Raw genomic sequence first — 17,406 nt, 5'->3', positions numbered from 1 at the left:
ATCGTGCCACTTCCTTCTGGCCTATGGAGTTTCTGCTGAAAAATAATCTGATAACCTTATGGGAGTTCCCTTGTATGTTATTTGTTGCTTTTCCCTTGTTTTTAATATTCTCTCTTTATCTTTAATTTTTGTCAGTTTGATTACAATATGTCTTAGTGTGTTCCTCTATGGGTTAATCCTGTATGGGACTCTGCTTCCTAGACTTCGGTGACTTTCCTTTCTCAGGTTAGGAAAGGTTTCAGCTATTATCTCTTCATATATTTTTTCAGGCTCTTTCTTCTCTTTCTGGGACCCTTATAATGCCAATAAGTGGGTATAATGTTGTCTCAGAGGTCTTTTAAACTGTCCTCATTTCATTTTCTTTTTTCTGTTTGGTGGTGGTGATTTCCACTACTCTGTATTCCAGCTCACTGATCCATTTATCTGTTTTATTTTGTCTATTATTGATTTCTTCTAGTGTGTTTTTCATTTTAGTTAGTTTTTTTGTTTGTTTGTTTTTAGATGTACTCCAAATTCTTTTTGTTTTGTTTTGTTTTGTTTTTATATTTTTATTTATTCATTTTAGTTATTGTTTATTAATTGTTTGGTTTTTTCATTTTTAAATTTTTTGTTAAAAACCTCTAATTTCTCACTCTGTGCATCCATTCTCCTCCCAAGTTCTTTGATCATCTTTAAGATCATTACTCTGAACTCTTTCTCAGGTAGATTGCTTATCTCAATTCTTCCTCTAGGGTTTTATCTTATTCCTTCATCCAAAACATATTCCTCTGTCTCCTCATTTTTTCTACATTGCTATTTGTATTTTTAAGTACGTCGTAGGTTAGTTATGTTTCTCTACCTTGGGAAAAAAGTGGCCCTCTATAGGATAAATCCTGTGTCCCAGAAGTACACTCCACTCTAAAGGGCCAGGGGCCAGCTGGTCCCAAAGTAGTGTCTGGCCTGCATTTACAGACTCAGTTTGCAGGCTGCAGGACTGACTAGTTTTTCTTAGTTCTGATGTCTGCCCCTTAGAGAGTTAGCTGGCTCTTGGCCCTTTGGTGTGCAGGCTTTGTCTAGAAGCATGTCCTGTGGGTCAGGAAGTCTATGGGCAGCACCTGTCTGCTGAGGTGGGGCCGTGTGCCCAGTCAGTCTGTTGCTTGACCTCAGACATCCTAGCACTGAAGCCTACAGGCTGTTCTGTGGGACCAGGTTTTGATGTGTGAAGGTATCAGCCTCCAGGAGAGCTCATGCAAATGAATATTCCCTGATGTTTCTGCCACCAGGGTCTTTGTCCCCAGGGCCTCCCTCCCCCCACTCTCCAAGAGACCCTCCAAAACCAGCAGGTAGGTCTGGGCCAGTCTTCTATCAAATTACTGCTTTTGCCCTTGGCCCCAGTATGTGTGAAATTTTGTGTACACCCTTTAAGGGTGAAATTTCTATTTCTCTCAATCTTGAGGCACTTCTGTGTTCAAGTCCTGTTGACCTTCAAAACCAAGTCCTCTTCATGGTGCTGGAATCCTGGACTGGAAGGCCTTACACGGCACTCAGAACTCTCACTTTTGTATGTAAAGATGTGTAACATATTTATTCTCCATTTTGTGGGTGGTGTACCTGGGGAGGTACGGAATTCAATTATATTGTGAGTTCACCCCTCCTAGTGGTCTCATTGTGGAGCCTTCATTTTGAACTGCTTGCACTCATTGTTGTGATCCAGACACCTAGTTTATTACCTACCTGGGTCTTAGGAATATACCTGGACTGGTAAAAGGAATGGGAGGGCTTTGAGATATAGAAGGGACAGAATAAGAGAAGGCTGAGGAGTAAGAAGCTATAATGCTTGTGAACCAAATGACTCCACTGAATTGTTTCATAAAGCTAGAGAGGTGTAAGAGTAGACAGTGGTATGGTTGGCGGTGTCTGCAGAGCTCAGTTTACATTTATTTAGTGGACAAGGCATGGCCACTTCAGATACTGAAGCAGGAAATTGATGTGACTGACAATGATTTTCCAGACTATGCATTTAAGATATATTGGAGTACCAATTTATGAGTGTACCACATTGGAGAGATTTTTTTCTTCAAACATGGATTTAACACCATATACTGTATTTTTCCCATATAAGACTTCATGAGTTAATATTACTTTTAACCTCATTCTGCATTTAAGGAAGCTTAGTAAGCACAGAGGTTATATACTTGCAGAGGTACAGAGCTAGAAAAATATGAAATCAAATGGTAAATTCAGGTCAGATTCTAACTTTCTTTTACTCCATCATGATTCTTATAACTTTAACGTTAAAGACTATAAAACTGTGACAGTACCATTGTTGATAATAGCAAAATGGGAAAAGTTTGCTGTAGGTTTAGTTTTCATCTTGTTAAGTTTCATCTGTCAGCTGAATACATAAGAGGAGGTGTTCTAGTACTAGTTGAAGAGAGAAGAACTAGGAAAGATGAGAGGAAAAGCTGAGGTGTTGACTAGAACTCATCTGCATAGGAGCAAAAGGACATCAAATCAAAGCTTATTACACCTCAGAGTTCTCATCTATAAAATGGAGATAGTAATATTACCTACCTCATAGAGCTGATCTAAGAATTCAAGTACTGTGCTAGATATGGTATAGGCATTCAATAAATGAAGCTGTATATTGTTAAGTTAGTAGTAGTGTGGGTGGCTATGAAACAGCAAATTTGAAAACTATTAGGAAGGTGAGAGAGTCAGATTGGGAGTTTGGAATTAGCAGATGTAAATTGGTATATATAGAATGAATAAATGACAAGGTCCTACTGTATAGAACAGGGAACTATGCTCAGTATTCCGTGATAACCCATAATGGAAAAGAATATGAAAAAGCATGTATATACATATGTATAACTGAATCACATTGCTGTACAGTGGTAATTAAAACAAGACTGTAATTCAGCTATACTTCAATAAAAACTTTAAAAGGTGAAATTTGCACAATAAGGCAGTTTATTAGATTTAGCGGGCAAAAAAGAAGTCTGGCATGGATAAATGGGTACATGGTTGTGCCCTTTATTGAGACTGGGTATATGAAGAGGAGGAACAGGTATGTTTGTGTTTGAGACAGAGGCTGGGTGGAAAAAATGAGTAATTCTTTGGAATATGTTGAGTTTGAACTTACATTAGGGCATCTAGATAGAGACTTATAGCAAATATTTAAATGTATAGGTCCAGGCACTGTCTCATTTTAGCTAGATACCTTAACCAAGTTATATAGCCTGACTGTGTCTCAGTTTAACCATTTCAAAATGGAGGATAATAATGTCTGTTTGTTATGGGTTGATGAAAGAGTAATACATGGGTTGGGAAGAATAAATTTTAAAAATGCATGCCACTTGCCATCATGCAAATTCATTCTTTCTCCCACTCAGTATTTCTCAGTGTAATTCATGGATCTCTTACATCAGAATCATCTAGAGGTTTGTTTAAAAGGCATGTTCTGATCTCCCTCACTCCTCCCAACTACTAAATCAGAATGTCTTGAGGATGGGCCCTGGAAAATAATATATTTCACTTGGTTGGTTTGAATACTAAATATGTTCATCTTTGTAAAGCATCTGCCACAGTACCTGTCACATAGGAGATACTTGATTTTTTGTAATTTCTAAAATTTTCTTTTCTTCCTTCGTTACCAGAAAATTATATGCTTAGCACATAACAGTGCTCTACACTATTAGTTTCTCCCAATATAACTACATAAATGATCAAATTACTTCTAAAAGTCTTAGAAACACTCTGATTTGTACATCAGATGCTGCTTAATAAGGAATCCTTGAGGGGATTAAGAGCCTAGGAATGTTTAGGGGATTTCTTATTACTTTGGACTACTTCAGTTGTTTATACCATGAACTGATGGAAGTATTATCTCTAGTTATTTTTTATACTCTAAATATACAGTAGTAGTGCTAAGCTATTCTTTTTTTTTGGCTGCACCACTCGACTTACAGAATTTTAGGTCCCCGACCAGGATTGAACCTGGGCCCACAACACCAAAAGCATAGAATCCTAACCTTTGGACCACCAGGGAACTCCTTTGTTCAGCTGTTCTTTTTAATGAACTTAGTGATGAACAATAGTAAGTATTTATTATCAGGCTTATAGACCAAGCTGGAGTAGCTCTACCCCCAGCTACAGTTGGCGCGTTGGCTGAGTGCTCCATCTGTCTCTTATCCACCTTGGACCAGGGAGCTAGCCAGGACCTGATCTTTCTTCATGGGACTATCTGAAGCTCACAAATAATTGCTAACTGAGTAAGTATATTTCAAGACTTTGCTTGCCTCAGGTTCACCGATAAAAATTTCCATGTCAGTAGGACATAGAAGTATATTCTACCTACAGTAAGAAGGCAAAAGGGGTGAATATTTGCTGAACAGTCATCCAAACTATCAGAATGTCTAGTCACATGTTATACATCTGCATATGAGTTGTTCCTTGGGTAACTTAAGCCAAACATATCCAAAGCTGATTTCATTTCCTTTTCCTTACCACCACCCCCCCTGCCCCAAAAATATCTAGGAACTTTCTTGTATGTTTTTCCATAATTCCATTAATGGAATTACTATCTACACAGTCACCTAGAAGAGAAATATCAGATACAATTTTTATTTCTCCAGCTTTCTCCTCCACCACATCCAACGAAGTATATTTGTTGATTCAGCCTTGGCAAACTCTTTCAAATCTGTTCCCTCTTAGTGCCCAGTGCTCTCACCTGGGCTGTGGAATGAATCTCCTACCTGATTCTCCTGCCTCTTATTCTATGTTTTTGAGGTCTGTCTTCTATTATAATTTCTAAGACATGAACCAGTCGTGTCACTGCTCTGCTTAGAAAACTTCCAAGGCTTTCCCTAAACCTCAAAACTAAGCAAAAACTCCTCAGGATATGGTTTAGGGCCATTAAAAAAAAAAAAAGTGATACAGTTCCAATTTTTTTTTTCAATTTCATTCTCTATAGTTCATAAAACACATGTAAAGGCCTACCTATTCCATACCTAATACCTACTCTCTTAACAAACCTACCATAATCTTTCATTTTCCGTACTTTTGCTAGTACCATTTCCTTTACTTGAAATGAACTACTCCCCTTTGTACCTGTTGAAATCTTATATATCCTTCAATTCCTAGCTTTTGTTCCATCTCCTCTCTGAAGCACTTCCTGACAGTCCTTGTGAAAATGAGCTGCTTACCCCATTCTCAGTGTTTGGGTTGTATCAGCTGTGTGGTACTGAGGGGGCATTTACCTGCCTCCCTCATGAAGTGGTGAACTCCCTGAGGGCAGGAGCTATGCACTTAGCACAGTGCCTGCAAAGGAGGGGCTCAGCAAACATTGGCTGCATTCAATTCTTCATAATAAATGTTGTTAAAAATCTTTTTTACACTTTGTGACATTCCCTCTGAGGTAGGTTAACGCTGTGATTCCTTGTTTTGATCAGTTTAAAGGGGGTAGGAGCAGATTATATAGTAACTGCAGAATGGAAATATAAAAAAAAATTATTGTCTTCAACCAGTGTCCTCAAAATAATAATTACTATCACCTAGTCCCCAATCTCTACCAATCATTAAATAACTGCTGTTATTTAATGCAGTGCCTGGTCAAATATAGTTTTTCCAGGGTCACACCACTAGTAATTTTTGGAACCAAGATTTGAACCTGAGTCTTACTATAAAGCCTATACTTTTTTCCTATTACATACTGTCCTCACTCATTTCTATCCTAAACCAATAACTGTCTTATTGGAGAAGAGTTTTCTATGTGGAAACATGCATATGTCTTTCATTTATGTTAGGCTGAAAAGGGGCAAGGAGGAAGATAGGACAAAAATGTAAATTTAAAAGAAAACCAGGACTTCCCTGGTGGTCTCATGGTTAAGAATCTGCCTGCCAATACAGGGAACATGGATTTGATCCCTAGTTGGGAAGATCCCACATGCCTCGGGGCGACTAAGCCCCTTGCCACTACTCCCGAGCCAGCACACCTGAGAGCCCATGCTCCGCAACAAGAGAAGCCTCCGCAGTCACGCCTGAGCACTGCAGCAACTAGAGGGTAGCCCCCGCTCACGTCAACTCAAGAAAGCCACGAGTACAACAATAAAGACCCAGCACAGCCAAAAATAAATAAGTAAAGCCAAACCCAATTAGCAGGCACCCGAAGAGAACCAAAGGAAATGTGGAAACTTTAAGCTATTTTTCTGATTTTTTAAAATTGAAATATAGTTGATTTTACTGCACCTTTCAATTTTAAATGAGACTTACAGAACAGTCATGTGACTTACAATAAATACCTAGACAACCTTTCTCAAAATCCTCAAGTTGTTAATACTTTGCCATGTTTGTTTTTTCTCTCTCATCAGATACACAAATACACACATTTCCCCCCCAATCATTTGAGTGTACATGGCAGGTATTTTAGCATTTCTTTCCTAAAAACATAAACTTTCTCTTGCATAGCCACAATATCATTCTTACAACTAAGGATATTCTCCTTGATATACTAGTATACAGTCTACTTTCATTTCCCCCAAAATGTCCTCAATAATTATAACTATTGCTGATTTTGTGGTTTTATTTTAATATATAATATAGGCAATAGGTATAAAGTGTAACATAATTCTAAGTCTTGTCCATTTGACCAGACTAAAGGTTCTTGTGCTCAGGACATGGCTACCTAAGGAAATATAGTTGAGCTGAACTGTCCCTAACCCTTTCTGCTTTTGTGTTTGTTTTGCTTGTGTTTTCCCATTTGCCTTCTAAACCTGGGTGACATGGAAAGTCTATGTTGAATCTCTCCTTCCCCCTTTTCTATTTTGAAATATTTTGAACCTATATAACAAATTTGAAAAAAATAATAAATACTTGTAAACCATCAGCCTAGATTTACCAGTTTTTAATATTCTGGCACATTTGCTTTTTTTGTCTCTCAGTATCTTTCTCTCTTTCTGAATAACTGTATTTGCTGAATCATTTGGAACTAAGTACTGACATCATGACACATAACTCTGAATACTTCAGCTTATATCTAATAAAACAAAGGCATTCTGCCTTACATAATGTTACACTCAAGAAATTCAAAATAATATCAACTTCATAATCAAGTTATAACAACTGTTCCAATAAAATAATATCTTTTGTAGCTGGCTTTTGTTTCCAACCCAAGGTCCAATGAGGGCTCATGCACTGCATTTTGTTGTCATCTTTCTTTAGTCTATCAGTACACAGATTTATTGACTGATGTATAATTGACCTATAATACTATGCAAGTTCCAAGTACCCAACATAATGATTTCATATTTCTATACATTACAAAATGATCACAATAAGTCTAGTAACTGTTACCTTACAAAGTTTTTATATTATTGACTATATTCCCCATGCTGCACATTTTATCCCCATGATTCATTTATTTTGTAACTCACCTGTTTCACTGATCTCCCCTACCACCTCCCCTCTGGCAATTACATGTTTATTTTCTGTGTCTAATTTCTGTTTTTTGTTGTTTTTTGTTTTGCTTGCTCATTTGTTTTTTTTTATATTCCACATATAAATGAAATCATTTAGTCTTTGTTTTTGTCTGACTTCTAACTTATGTCATTTAGCTTAATACTCTCTAGGTACATCCATGTTGTCACAAATGGTTAAGATTTCATTCTTCTAGTGTTTTCATTTTCTTTGCAAAAATACACAGAAGTGGAACTGCTAGATCATATGGTATTTCTATTTTTAATATTCTGAGGAACCTCCATATTGTTTTCCATAGTGGCTGTACCAATTTACATTCCCAGCAGTGTACAGGGTTCTCTTTTCTCCACATCTTTGCCAACACTTGTTATTTGTTGTCTTTTTGATAACAGCCACTCTGACAGATCTAAAATGATATTGCATTGTGGAATTCTCTAGGCCAGAATACTGGAGTGGGTAGCATTTCCTTTCTCCAGGAATCTCCCCAACCCAGGGATTGAACCCAGGTCTCCCACAATGCAGGATTCTTTACCAGCTGAGCCACAAGGAAAGCCCAAGAATACCTGAGTAGGTAGCCTATCCCTTCTCTAGCGGATCTTCCTGACCCAGGAATCAAACTGGGAGGGATTGAATCCATGTTTCCCACATTGCAGGCGGATTCGCTACCAGCTGAGCCACAAAGAGAGCCCAACAGACACATGAAAAGATACTAATAGCTTTCCTCCAAGGGAAAACAATTAAAATTTCCATAACATCAACATGTTATAGAAAGCCTCCTAAAGAAGAGGAACAAAGTCAGACACTCACTGAAGGAAGACAGCCTTAGTGGTTTGCCCAAGGAGACTGGATGAAGCAGAGGGGGAGCTGGTGGCAGAAAGAGGATGGCTCAGTGACAGGCTGACGCTGCAGTCACAGGCCTCTGCACAAGGCTGTGAGTAATCACTCGCCACGGCCTGGAGCCACAGGCTGCTGCAGTTATCTTTCATGTCACCCTGTACATTTCACCCTGAGCCTGCAGTAAAGCACGCAGCAGCCAAATTGGGTTCCACTGATCCTGCAACCCTGATGGGCTCCTGCTGTCCCTAGTCTCTGAATCTCCAAAGGATGACAGTTTTGCACTCTTTTATGACCTTTCACTTCACTGAGCAGTGGGCTTGTTTCCTTATACTAGCACGGTCAGCTCTGACAGCCTAGGAATCATGTGCTCCTCAGAATAGATGCTATTCTTTGTTAAATGAAGGAATCATTCAGTATTTCAGATAAATGCATTTACTTAAGGCAAGTGAAGCTCTCCAACTCTGAATAATAATTCTGTTAAATATTTACCTTGGTCATTGTCCCAGAACAAACATTTTAAGTTCTTTCTATCGTAACTGTTCAGCTCGGGATGGTTCTAGGATTGATCACAGAGCTGTGGAACTAGAAAGAGCATGTAATCCAATTGTTCTACATTCTTTAAGAACCAGTATCAGGGGCTTCCCCAGTAGCTCAGTTGGTAAAGAATCTGCCTGCAATGCAGGAGACCAGATTCAATCCTTGGGTTGGGAAGATCCCCTGAAGGAAATGGCAACCTGCTCCAGTACCCTTGCCTGGAAAATTCCATGGACAGAGAAGCCTGGCGGGCTACAAGTCCATGGGATCGTAGAGTCAGACACAACTGTTCGAGTACTTTCACTTTTTTTGTAATCAAGTGAAAAAAAATCCCCATTTTTTTTTTTTTTTTGCCTTTTAAAAATGTATAAACCTAAATTACTTCAGAAATAGAGACTCTAATCCCTGGTCTATTCTGTTCTTTGTGGAGAACAGGGCAAGCTGGAGGCAGAGACACTATTCAGAGCCACCTGGGCACTAGCTCTGCATCTTTGCCCACTGTGAGGAAGTAGCCTTGCTGCTCATCAGTTTGGTTCACTTTGACATGCAGCTGTTCTAATTTACAACACTGATACTCTCTTAAGTCTTAGTGTTAATTCCTTAGGAAGATGTTGATGAAGTCAGTCAAGGTATAAAAAGGTATTAGTGTGAGAGCCTGGCTATGTTATCTGCTCTGGAACACTCACTGGCTGAGTGAACAGTGTCAGGAGTAGTTGCTCCACCCCACAGGGACTCAAGAGACAGAGAGTGAGCCAGCAAGGATGTGCTGCATCTGCTCCTGCTTTGTGTAGCCACCTGGCTTCTGCTAAACGTTGTTTCCTTGGCTAAATAAATCAGGAAGCAGTGAGAACATCTGTGTGCCTATATATGTTCTTTTCCTGCTCATCTATAACCTACCTATAGTTAAGAAAAAAAAAAGTTTATTTGGAAATAATTTCAGACTTACAAAAAGCTACAGGAATATTAGAAAGAATTCTTGGACTCTTCCAGTGGTCCAATGGTTAAGACTCCATGCTTCCACTCCAGGGGGCACAAGTTCAATCCCAGGTCCTCCAGTCAGAGAAGTTCCACATGCCGTGTGGTACAGGCAGGAAAAAAAAAACTCACTTTACCCAGATCCAAATGTTAACAGTTTATCATATTTTTATAGATATAAACCTTTATTTTAATCTGATATCCAGTTATGGAATCGGATGATGGCGGTGGTTGAGTCGCTAAGTGTGTCCAGCTCTTACAACCCCATGGACTGTAGCCGGCCACGCTCCTCTGTCCACAGGATTTCCCAGGCAAGAATATTCGAGTGGGTTGCCATTTCCTTCTCCAAGAGTTTATCATATTTTATCATCCTCTTCTCCAATAGACACTTTTTTCTGAACTGTTGTAGGTATTCTATTTAGGAGTAAATACACACAGGTATTTAACTAAATTTGAAGAGAACTGTCCTTAGGTAAAGGACATTAAGAAAAACAAGGACTTTCTCACGACACAGTGATGAAAATCAGGAAATTAACATTGATACAGTACTATTATCTAATATACAGGCCTTATTAATATTTTGCCAGTTTACCTAATAGACGTGTTACATTTGTCATACTAATAGAATCATACAGTATATAGTCTTTTGGGACTTGCATTTTTCACTCAGCATAGTACATTTTGTGTGCTGTGTCGCTCAGTCATATATGACTCTGCGACTCCATGGACTATAGCCCAACAGGCTCCTCTGTCTATGGGGATTCTCCAGGCAAGAATACTGGAATGGGTTGCTATGCCCTCCTCCAGGGGATCTTCCCAACCCAGGGATGGAACGCAGGTCTCCTGCATTGCAGGTGGATTCTTTACCATCTAAGCCACCAGGGAAGCCTATAGGTATTGATACTTTGTTCCTTTTCTATTGTTCAGTAGTAATCCATTCTTGGATTATAACAGAATCTGTTCCTGAGCATTTGGGTTGCTTCCAGTTTGGGAGTACTACAAATAAAGCTTCTATAGATGACTGTAGTTAACAGTGCTATATGATATATGTGAAAGTTAAGACTAAATTCTAAGAGTTCTCATCACAAAAGAAAAAATTATTTTTTGTCTCTATATGAGATGATGGATGTTAACTAAACTTACTATGGTAATCATGTCATGTAAGTCAAATCATATGCTATACACCTTGACTTAAACAGTACTATTTATCAGCTATATCTCAGTAAAACTAGAAAAAAATCTAGAGTAAGATATCTTGCTTCTAACTAGGAAATAAGAGTTAACAATGCCCCCCACCCATAGAAAGCTGCTGTGAGTTCATGTACATGTTTTTCTGTAAATGTTAGTTTTCATTTCTCTAGGATAAATACCCAGGTATGTGATTGCTGAATCACATAAGCACATATTTAAGAAGATGCCAGACTGTTTTCCTGCTAGAACATGAAGAAAGTCATATGTAGTCAGACTGGTGGGACAGCTGAGAACTTACAGATGGACCATGTTAAGGAGTTTGGAAATTATTCTAAGAGCAAGGAGAAGCCACTGAATGCTATTAAGCAGAGGAGACATTTGAATGGTTTTGTGTTTTGCAAAGATTCCTCTAGCTACAGTTTGCCCTACAATTCCTCTAGAGCAACTTGAAGAATGGATAATTGGAAAGGGCCAAAGTGGTTTTATGGACACCAGTTAGAAAGTTACTGCAATAGGCTAAATAAGAAGTAATGGCAGCTTAGACCAGGGTAGTGGCAGGAGAGACAGAGAGGAATGGACAGGTCCAAGAGATAATAAGGGGAATTCCCTGGTCCACTGGCTAAGAATCCGACTTCTGATTGCAGAGGGCTCGGGTTCAGTCCCTGGTCAGGGAATTAAGATCCCATAGGCTGTGCAGTATTGCCAAAAAGAAAACTAAAAAAATGAGATAATAAGGAAGTAAATTATTCTGTCCACTCTTTTAGGGAAAATGTTTAATATTTCAACATTAATGTTTAGCTGTAGGTTTTTCTTAAATGTCCTTTACCGAAGGACAGTTCACTTCTAGTTATTTTTTAAAAACTATTTTATTCATTTGACTGCCAGGTCTTAGTTGTGGCATGTGGGATCTAGTTCCCTGACCATGGATGGAACTCAGGCCCCGTGTTGGGAGTGCAGAGTGTTAGAAACTGGACCACGAGGGTAGTCCCTGTAAGTTTGTACCTCATAATCCCCCTCACTTATTTCACTCATCTCCCCCACCACCTCCCCTCTGACAACTCTGTTTATTCTGAGTCTATTTGTTTTGTTTGTTCATGTTTTTAGATTACACATCAGTAAAATAATATAGTACTGGTCTCTGACTTATTTCTCTAAGGATACCACCATCTAGATCCATCCATATTGTCATACATGATGTTATTTCATTCTTTTATGGCTGAGTAATATTCCATTGTATATACGTGTATCACATCTTCCTTTTTAAATTAATTTTTATGGGAGTATAGTTGCTTTGGGCTTCCCTGGTGGCTCAATGGTAAAAAATCCACCTGCCAATGCAAGAGACATGGGTTCAGTCCCTGGGTTGGGAAGATCTCCTGGAGAAGGAAATGGTAACCCACTCCAATATCTTGCCTGGGAAATTCCATGGACAGGGGAGTCTGGTAGGCTACAGTCCATGGGGTCGAAAAACAGTCGGAGACAACTTGGTGAGTAAACAACAAGAACGCAGCTGCTTTACAGTGTTGTGTTAGTTTCTCACTGTACAGCAAAGTGAATCAGTCATTCACAAATATAAATCCACTCTTCTTTAGATTTCCTTCCCCATTAGGTCACCACAGAGGGCGGAGTAGAGTTCCTTGTGCTACACAGTAGGTTCTCACTAGTTATCTGATTTATACACAGTAGTGTGTATATGTCAATCCCAATCTCCCATTTCATCCTACTGATCCTTCCCCCACAACATGTGGTCATTAGGATTAGTTCTTTCAAGTTTCAACAAAGTTGCTCCTTAGTTTATAGTATTCTAATAAAGTGCCTTAAACTAGAAGGTTAACTTGTTTCTGTTCAAGTCCCAACTCTAGTACTTAGTGATTTGTGTCATCTGGTATATATTTTGTGATCTTTAGTTTCTTTATCAATTATACAAGGAGAATAGATGCTTTTGTGCTATTATGCAGAGCACATGGAATAATTTCTATAGGTGTTTTATGAAAACTGCAACTATAAACATGTAAGATATTATTTCAAGATTTAATTTTAAAAATACTTATTTGTTCTTCTTATACCTTTATAAATTTCAATCCTATCTCCTCTAAAGCTTTCTAGACTGAAAAACTCTTCTGTCTTTGGCAAATCTGTTGTCCTCTTGGTGTTTTAGCAGCTCTTTTCTAAACTACCTCTAACTTATGATTAGAATGTACCCCTTCCACAGCCACCGCTTCAAGGCATATTCCGACTCATACTTCAAAATGCAGTTAGAACAGCAAATCTTCCATGACAGTTTTCCACTCATATTTATTCACTCCCCAGTAGTGGGCTGGTATTTACCAAACTTTTAACTCCTGTATCCCCCTGGCTGATGTGGGAGCAGTTCAGAAGCCACCATCCTCTAATGTTAGCTTAATGTTCATTAATAACCTTACCTTAAAACCCCTGGGAGAATCTGGGAAGACTTTACAGAGTGACAGGTATTGGTGGGTTTTAAGGCATCAGTCCAAGTCTTCCTGGAGTTAAGCAGGAAATCAGCTCAGCACACGGAAACAGAATGGCACCTTCCAACTTCTGGCATGGTGTGTGCACGTGCTTTCTCCCCCCACTCCCTCTCCTTCCATTCACCCATCACTCACACTCCAGTCAAACGGAACTACTTGTAGTTCACTAGGTTGCTCTTTCCCCTGAGCCTTTTAGTTCACGCTGTTCCCTGTCTTTGGTAGGCCTTGTTCCCCTGATGTCCTTTAACCTGGCTAATTCCTGTTTTTCCTTTAAGTGAAAGTTGCTCAGTCATGTCTGACTCTTTGTGACCCCATGGACTATATAGTCCATGGAGTTTTACAGGCCAGAATACTGGAGTGGGTAGCCTTTCCCTTCTCCAGGGGATGTTCCCAACCCAGGGATCGAACCCAGGTCTCCTGCATTGCAGATGGATTCTTTACCAGCTGAGTCCCAAGAGAAGCCCAAGAATACTAGAGCGGGTAGCCTATCCATTCCCCAGCGGATCTTCCCGACCCAGGAATCAAACCGGGATCTCCTGCATTGCAGGTGGATTCTTTAGCAACTGCGCTATCAGGAAAGCCCATCTCAACTTAAATGTCACCTCCTCTGGGGTGTCTTCCCTGACCCCGTGGCCTGACTCTCCAAGTCTGAATTAGGTTCCCTTTCTCTATGTTCTCACAATACCCTGAACTTACTTCTTTGTAGCACTTGTAAAACTACTGAAATTTCTTTGCAGTTTTCCACATTTTTTCACTAGACTTAGAGCTCCATAGGGCAGCTTCTGTTATTCCCAGGGCCCAGGTGATACCCTGCAGAGTAAACCTCAGTAAACATTTCTTCAGTGAATGAATGCTGACTGCAAAGAAAGATCTGAAAAGTTGGCAGCTGATGAACATTCTCTTTCCACATCCAGCACTCTCCTGGTGTGCAGCCTGCAGACGTGGAGGAAGTTGTGGAGAAGGGTGTGCAGATCCTTGTGATTGGCCGAGGGATGAGTGAGGCCTTAAAGGTTGGTATTGGGGAGCGCAGCATTCCTGAGGACTTTCAGTAATCTCTCGGATCTTTACCATAGAGATACGTCCTTTCTCTTGGAAGTTCAATCTATGTATCATGCACCCCCATTTTTGCTGAGCCAGTGGATGGCCCAGGATGAAGGAGTGGCTGAGCCTACTCTTCCTCATCATGGTTGGACTCTCCAGTCTCGATGTAACCAAAGGCTGGTGTTGTTTTCAACCATTTTCTAGAAATTCCTCAATCTTGGAAATTTCTTAAGCTCTATAGCTATCAATATTTGGCTCTTCAGAGTTTTATAGTATCTTCCATTACTTACAGTACTTAAAATTTTTCTTTTCTTGGGCACATTGAAGTTAAGTTTTTTTTCCCCTTTTCAGAAAAAAGTTTGTTTTTATTGTACTTACAGAAATAATACATGCGTGTTGTGGAAAAGAGTCAACACAGAAATGTAGTATTAAAAAGGTGAAAGATCCCCCTTCCTAGTCACATGTGATGTACATGTAACTGCGCCAATTCTCTCTACACATCTACTAATATATACTCACTTATGCATACTGACATCCATGCTTTTACATAAACAGGATCACACTGTATAGACTGTTCTGCAACTTTTTATTCATTTGTTATTGCATTATGGACAGCCTTTCACATAAGTTTATAGAGATCTACTTCATTCTGTCCCTTATAGACATGTCGTAAAGTCCAGTTCCTTACTGATGAAGGTGCCTTTCTATTTTTTAATCTATTTTTTTTTCCCCCTCCATTAAAATGACTCCTATCCATAAGGCTACTGTTAATATAAAACTGTTCAAATATATGAAAAAGTAATATAGGACATTTTTAAAACATTTCACTGAGAGTTCCTTCTAACAGAGTTGAATTAAAATCTATTTAAAATAATATTCAGGACAAGTCAGAGTTGAGAAAATATCCAGTAATAGCTGCCACTATTGAGAATCTTTTATATAAATTCATTCACAAATATTTATTCAGCACCTTCTGTGGGTCAGACACTGTTTGAGTTTCTGGGGACAATAAGGTAAAAAAGGTTCGTGGCCTCATGAATAATAAAGATGTAGACAATTTCAGATCACAGTAAATGCTGTGAAGAAAATGGTGACTTCTGAGGGCTGTTCTAAATGAGGTGATCAAGAAAGACCTGAGAGCACATTTGAGCTGCAGTATATGTACATTCATAAAACTTCATCCTCACACCAACCTTGTGGTGTTAAGTATTATTATCCCCATTTTATAGGGGAGGAAATTGCAATGACAGGTTTTCAAAAGGTCTCTTGGTTACTGCATGGCAAAGTTAGAATTTAGACTTAGGTTGGATTGACTCAAACATTTAACATTTACATGCTAGACATTTTACATACTTTAGCTGAATTTTTCTCATACCAAACCCAGTGAATTAGGTGGTATTACCTCTATTTACACACATGGAAAAAAAGGCTCAGAATATTTAATTCACTTACTTAAGTCATACAGCTAGTAAAGATTTAAATTCAAGACTGTCTGGCTCCAAAATCCATGCTCTTTCCAGTTTCCATTTCACCTGAGCTGTGTGCACATATTGCAGGATACTTCTGTCAACCTCTTAGAAGACACTGTGACTCCTTGGGCTCACTGCCAAATTTTGGACTGGTGACATGCTGGGGGACTGGGGAGTGTCCGTTGTCAGTGTCCGATTCTGCGGAATATATGTGCCTCACAGCAGGAAAGGAAACCCTGGGGGCCTTTCACCCTGATTTACTCATCTTTTCCCTTCTTCCCAGGTACCCCCATCAACCGTGGAGTACCTCAAGAAAAAAGGCATTGATGTGCGGGTCCTCCAGACAGAGCAGGCAGTGAAGGAGTATAATGCCTTGGTTACCCAAGGCATCAGGGTGGGAGGGGTCTTCCATTCCACCTGCTGATGGAGCCTTAAAAGAATAAATCACTAAACAATGATGCCTGTGACTGTCACTCTTACCACTCTAAACTCCAGCCTCCCTAGCACTTTGGAACAGCTGCCTGTACCAGGTCCTGGGCTAGGCTCTGCAATGCATGTATGACTCAGGCAAGGCCCCTGTCCTAGGGGGCGGGGAGGCGGGGACAGAGGAGACAGATGTTTACCAAAGTTTAATACTGTGGTAAATGTTAGGCCAGAAGTAAATGAAAAAAAGGCATATATGAAAATAAAGCCAAAAATGAAGAAAGCCTTCTGATGTGAAGTTTGAAAGCCAAAGTTTCAGTACATTAAAATCATATTGTAATTGATACTTTGGAATGTTTAGTCATCAACCAATTTTATTAAGTACTTTGTATACCAGGCAATGCTACAGTTCCAAAGAAACAGCAATAAAAAGTCTTACGTTCATCAAGTTTCTATTCTAGTGTGCCAAATAAATAAGTGAGCAAATACCTATTGTAAATAGAATCTGTTTCAAGAAAAATAAAGCTATTTTATTTATAAAATAAACATATTTATAAATATATTTATAAAAAATAAAAAAAATTTTTAAAGTTATTTATAAAAATAAAGCTGTTTAAAGAAAAATAAAGATAAGAAAAAGAGTGATGGGGCTATTTCAGATATGTGGAAAGGGAAAATTTCTTTGTGCAATAACATGAGCAGAGCCCTGAAGCAACACTTCAGTAACAATGAAAGGACCTATGCCTTGACACTCAGGTTCTAGACAGGCTGTTCCACTAACTAAACCTGAATCTTGCCAGTTCTCTCGGCCTCAGATTCCCTCACTATAAAATGATGGAGCTGGACTACATGCCTTCTAGTGGCCCTTACTGGCATGGATAGCCTTGGTTCTATTAAATACCAAGTGACCTTTCCAAAACCTTACAGTAGACTAATAGAATTATTAATAGTTATCAGCATTGCCTTATTTTTCATTTTTCCCCCTCTTG

At 39.1% G+C, this 17,406-nt stretch overlaps 1 protein-coding gene across 1 annotated transcript in view; it reads left to right on the top strand.

Annotated features, from left to right (window-relative positions):
- AAMDC (adipogenesis associated Mth938 domain containing) overlaps positions 1–16,452 on the top strand; it is a 28,680-nt gene extending 12,228 nt beyond the window's left edge. Inside the window, exons 3-4 of the mRNA XM_065937195.1 lie at positions 14,399–14,494; positions 16,278–16,452. Of these exons, the coding sequence (XP_065793267.1) occupies positions 14,399–14,494; positions 16,278–16,418 (237 nt within the window). The 3' untranslated portion in view covers positions 16,419–16,452. The remainder of the gene's footprint in view (positions 1–14,398; positions 14,495–16,277) is intronic.
- Positions 16,453–17,406: the final 954 nt, after the last annotated feature.

The sequence above is a fragment of the Muntiacus reevesi genome, chromosome 5 (genome assembly GCF_963930625.1).
Source record: "Muntiacus reevesi chromosome 5, mMunRee1.1, whole genome shotgun sequence".
NCBI classification, from domain to species: Eukaryota; Metazoa; Chordata; class Mammalia; order Artiodactyla; family Cervidae; genus Muntiacus; species Muntiacus reevesi.
Note: the sequence above shows the minus strand (reverse complement) of the source record. Positions and strands in the feature narration are given on the sequence as shown.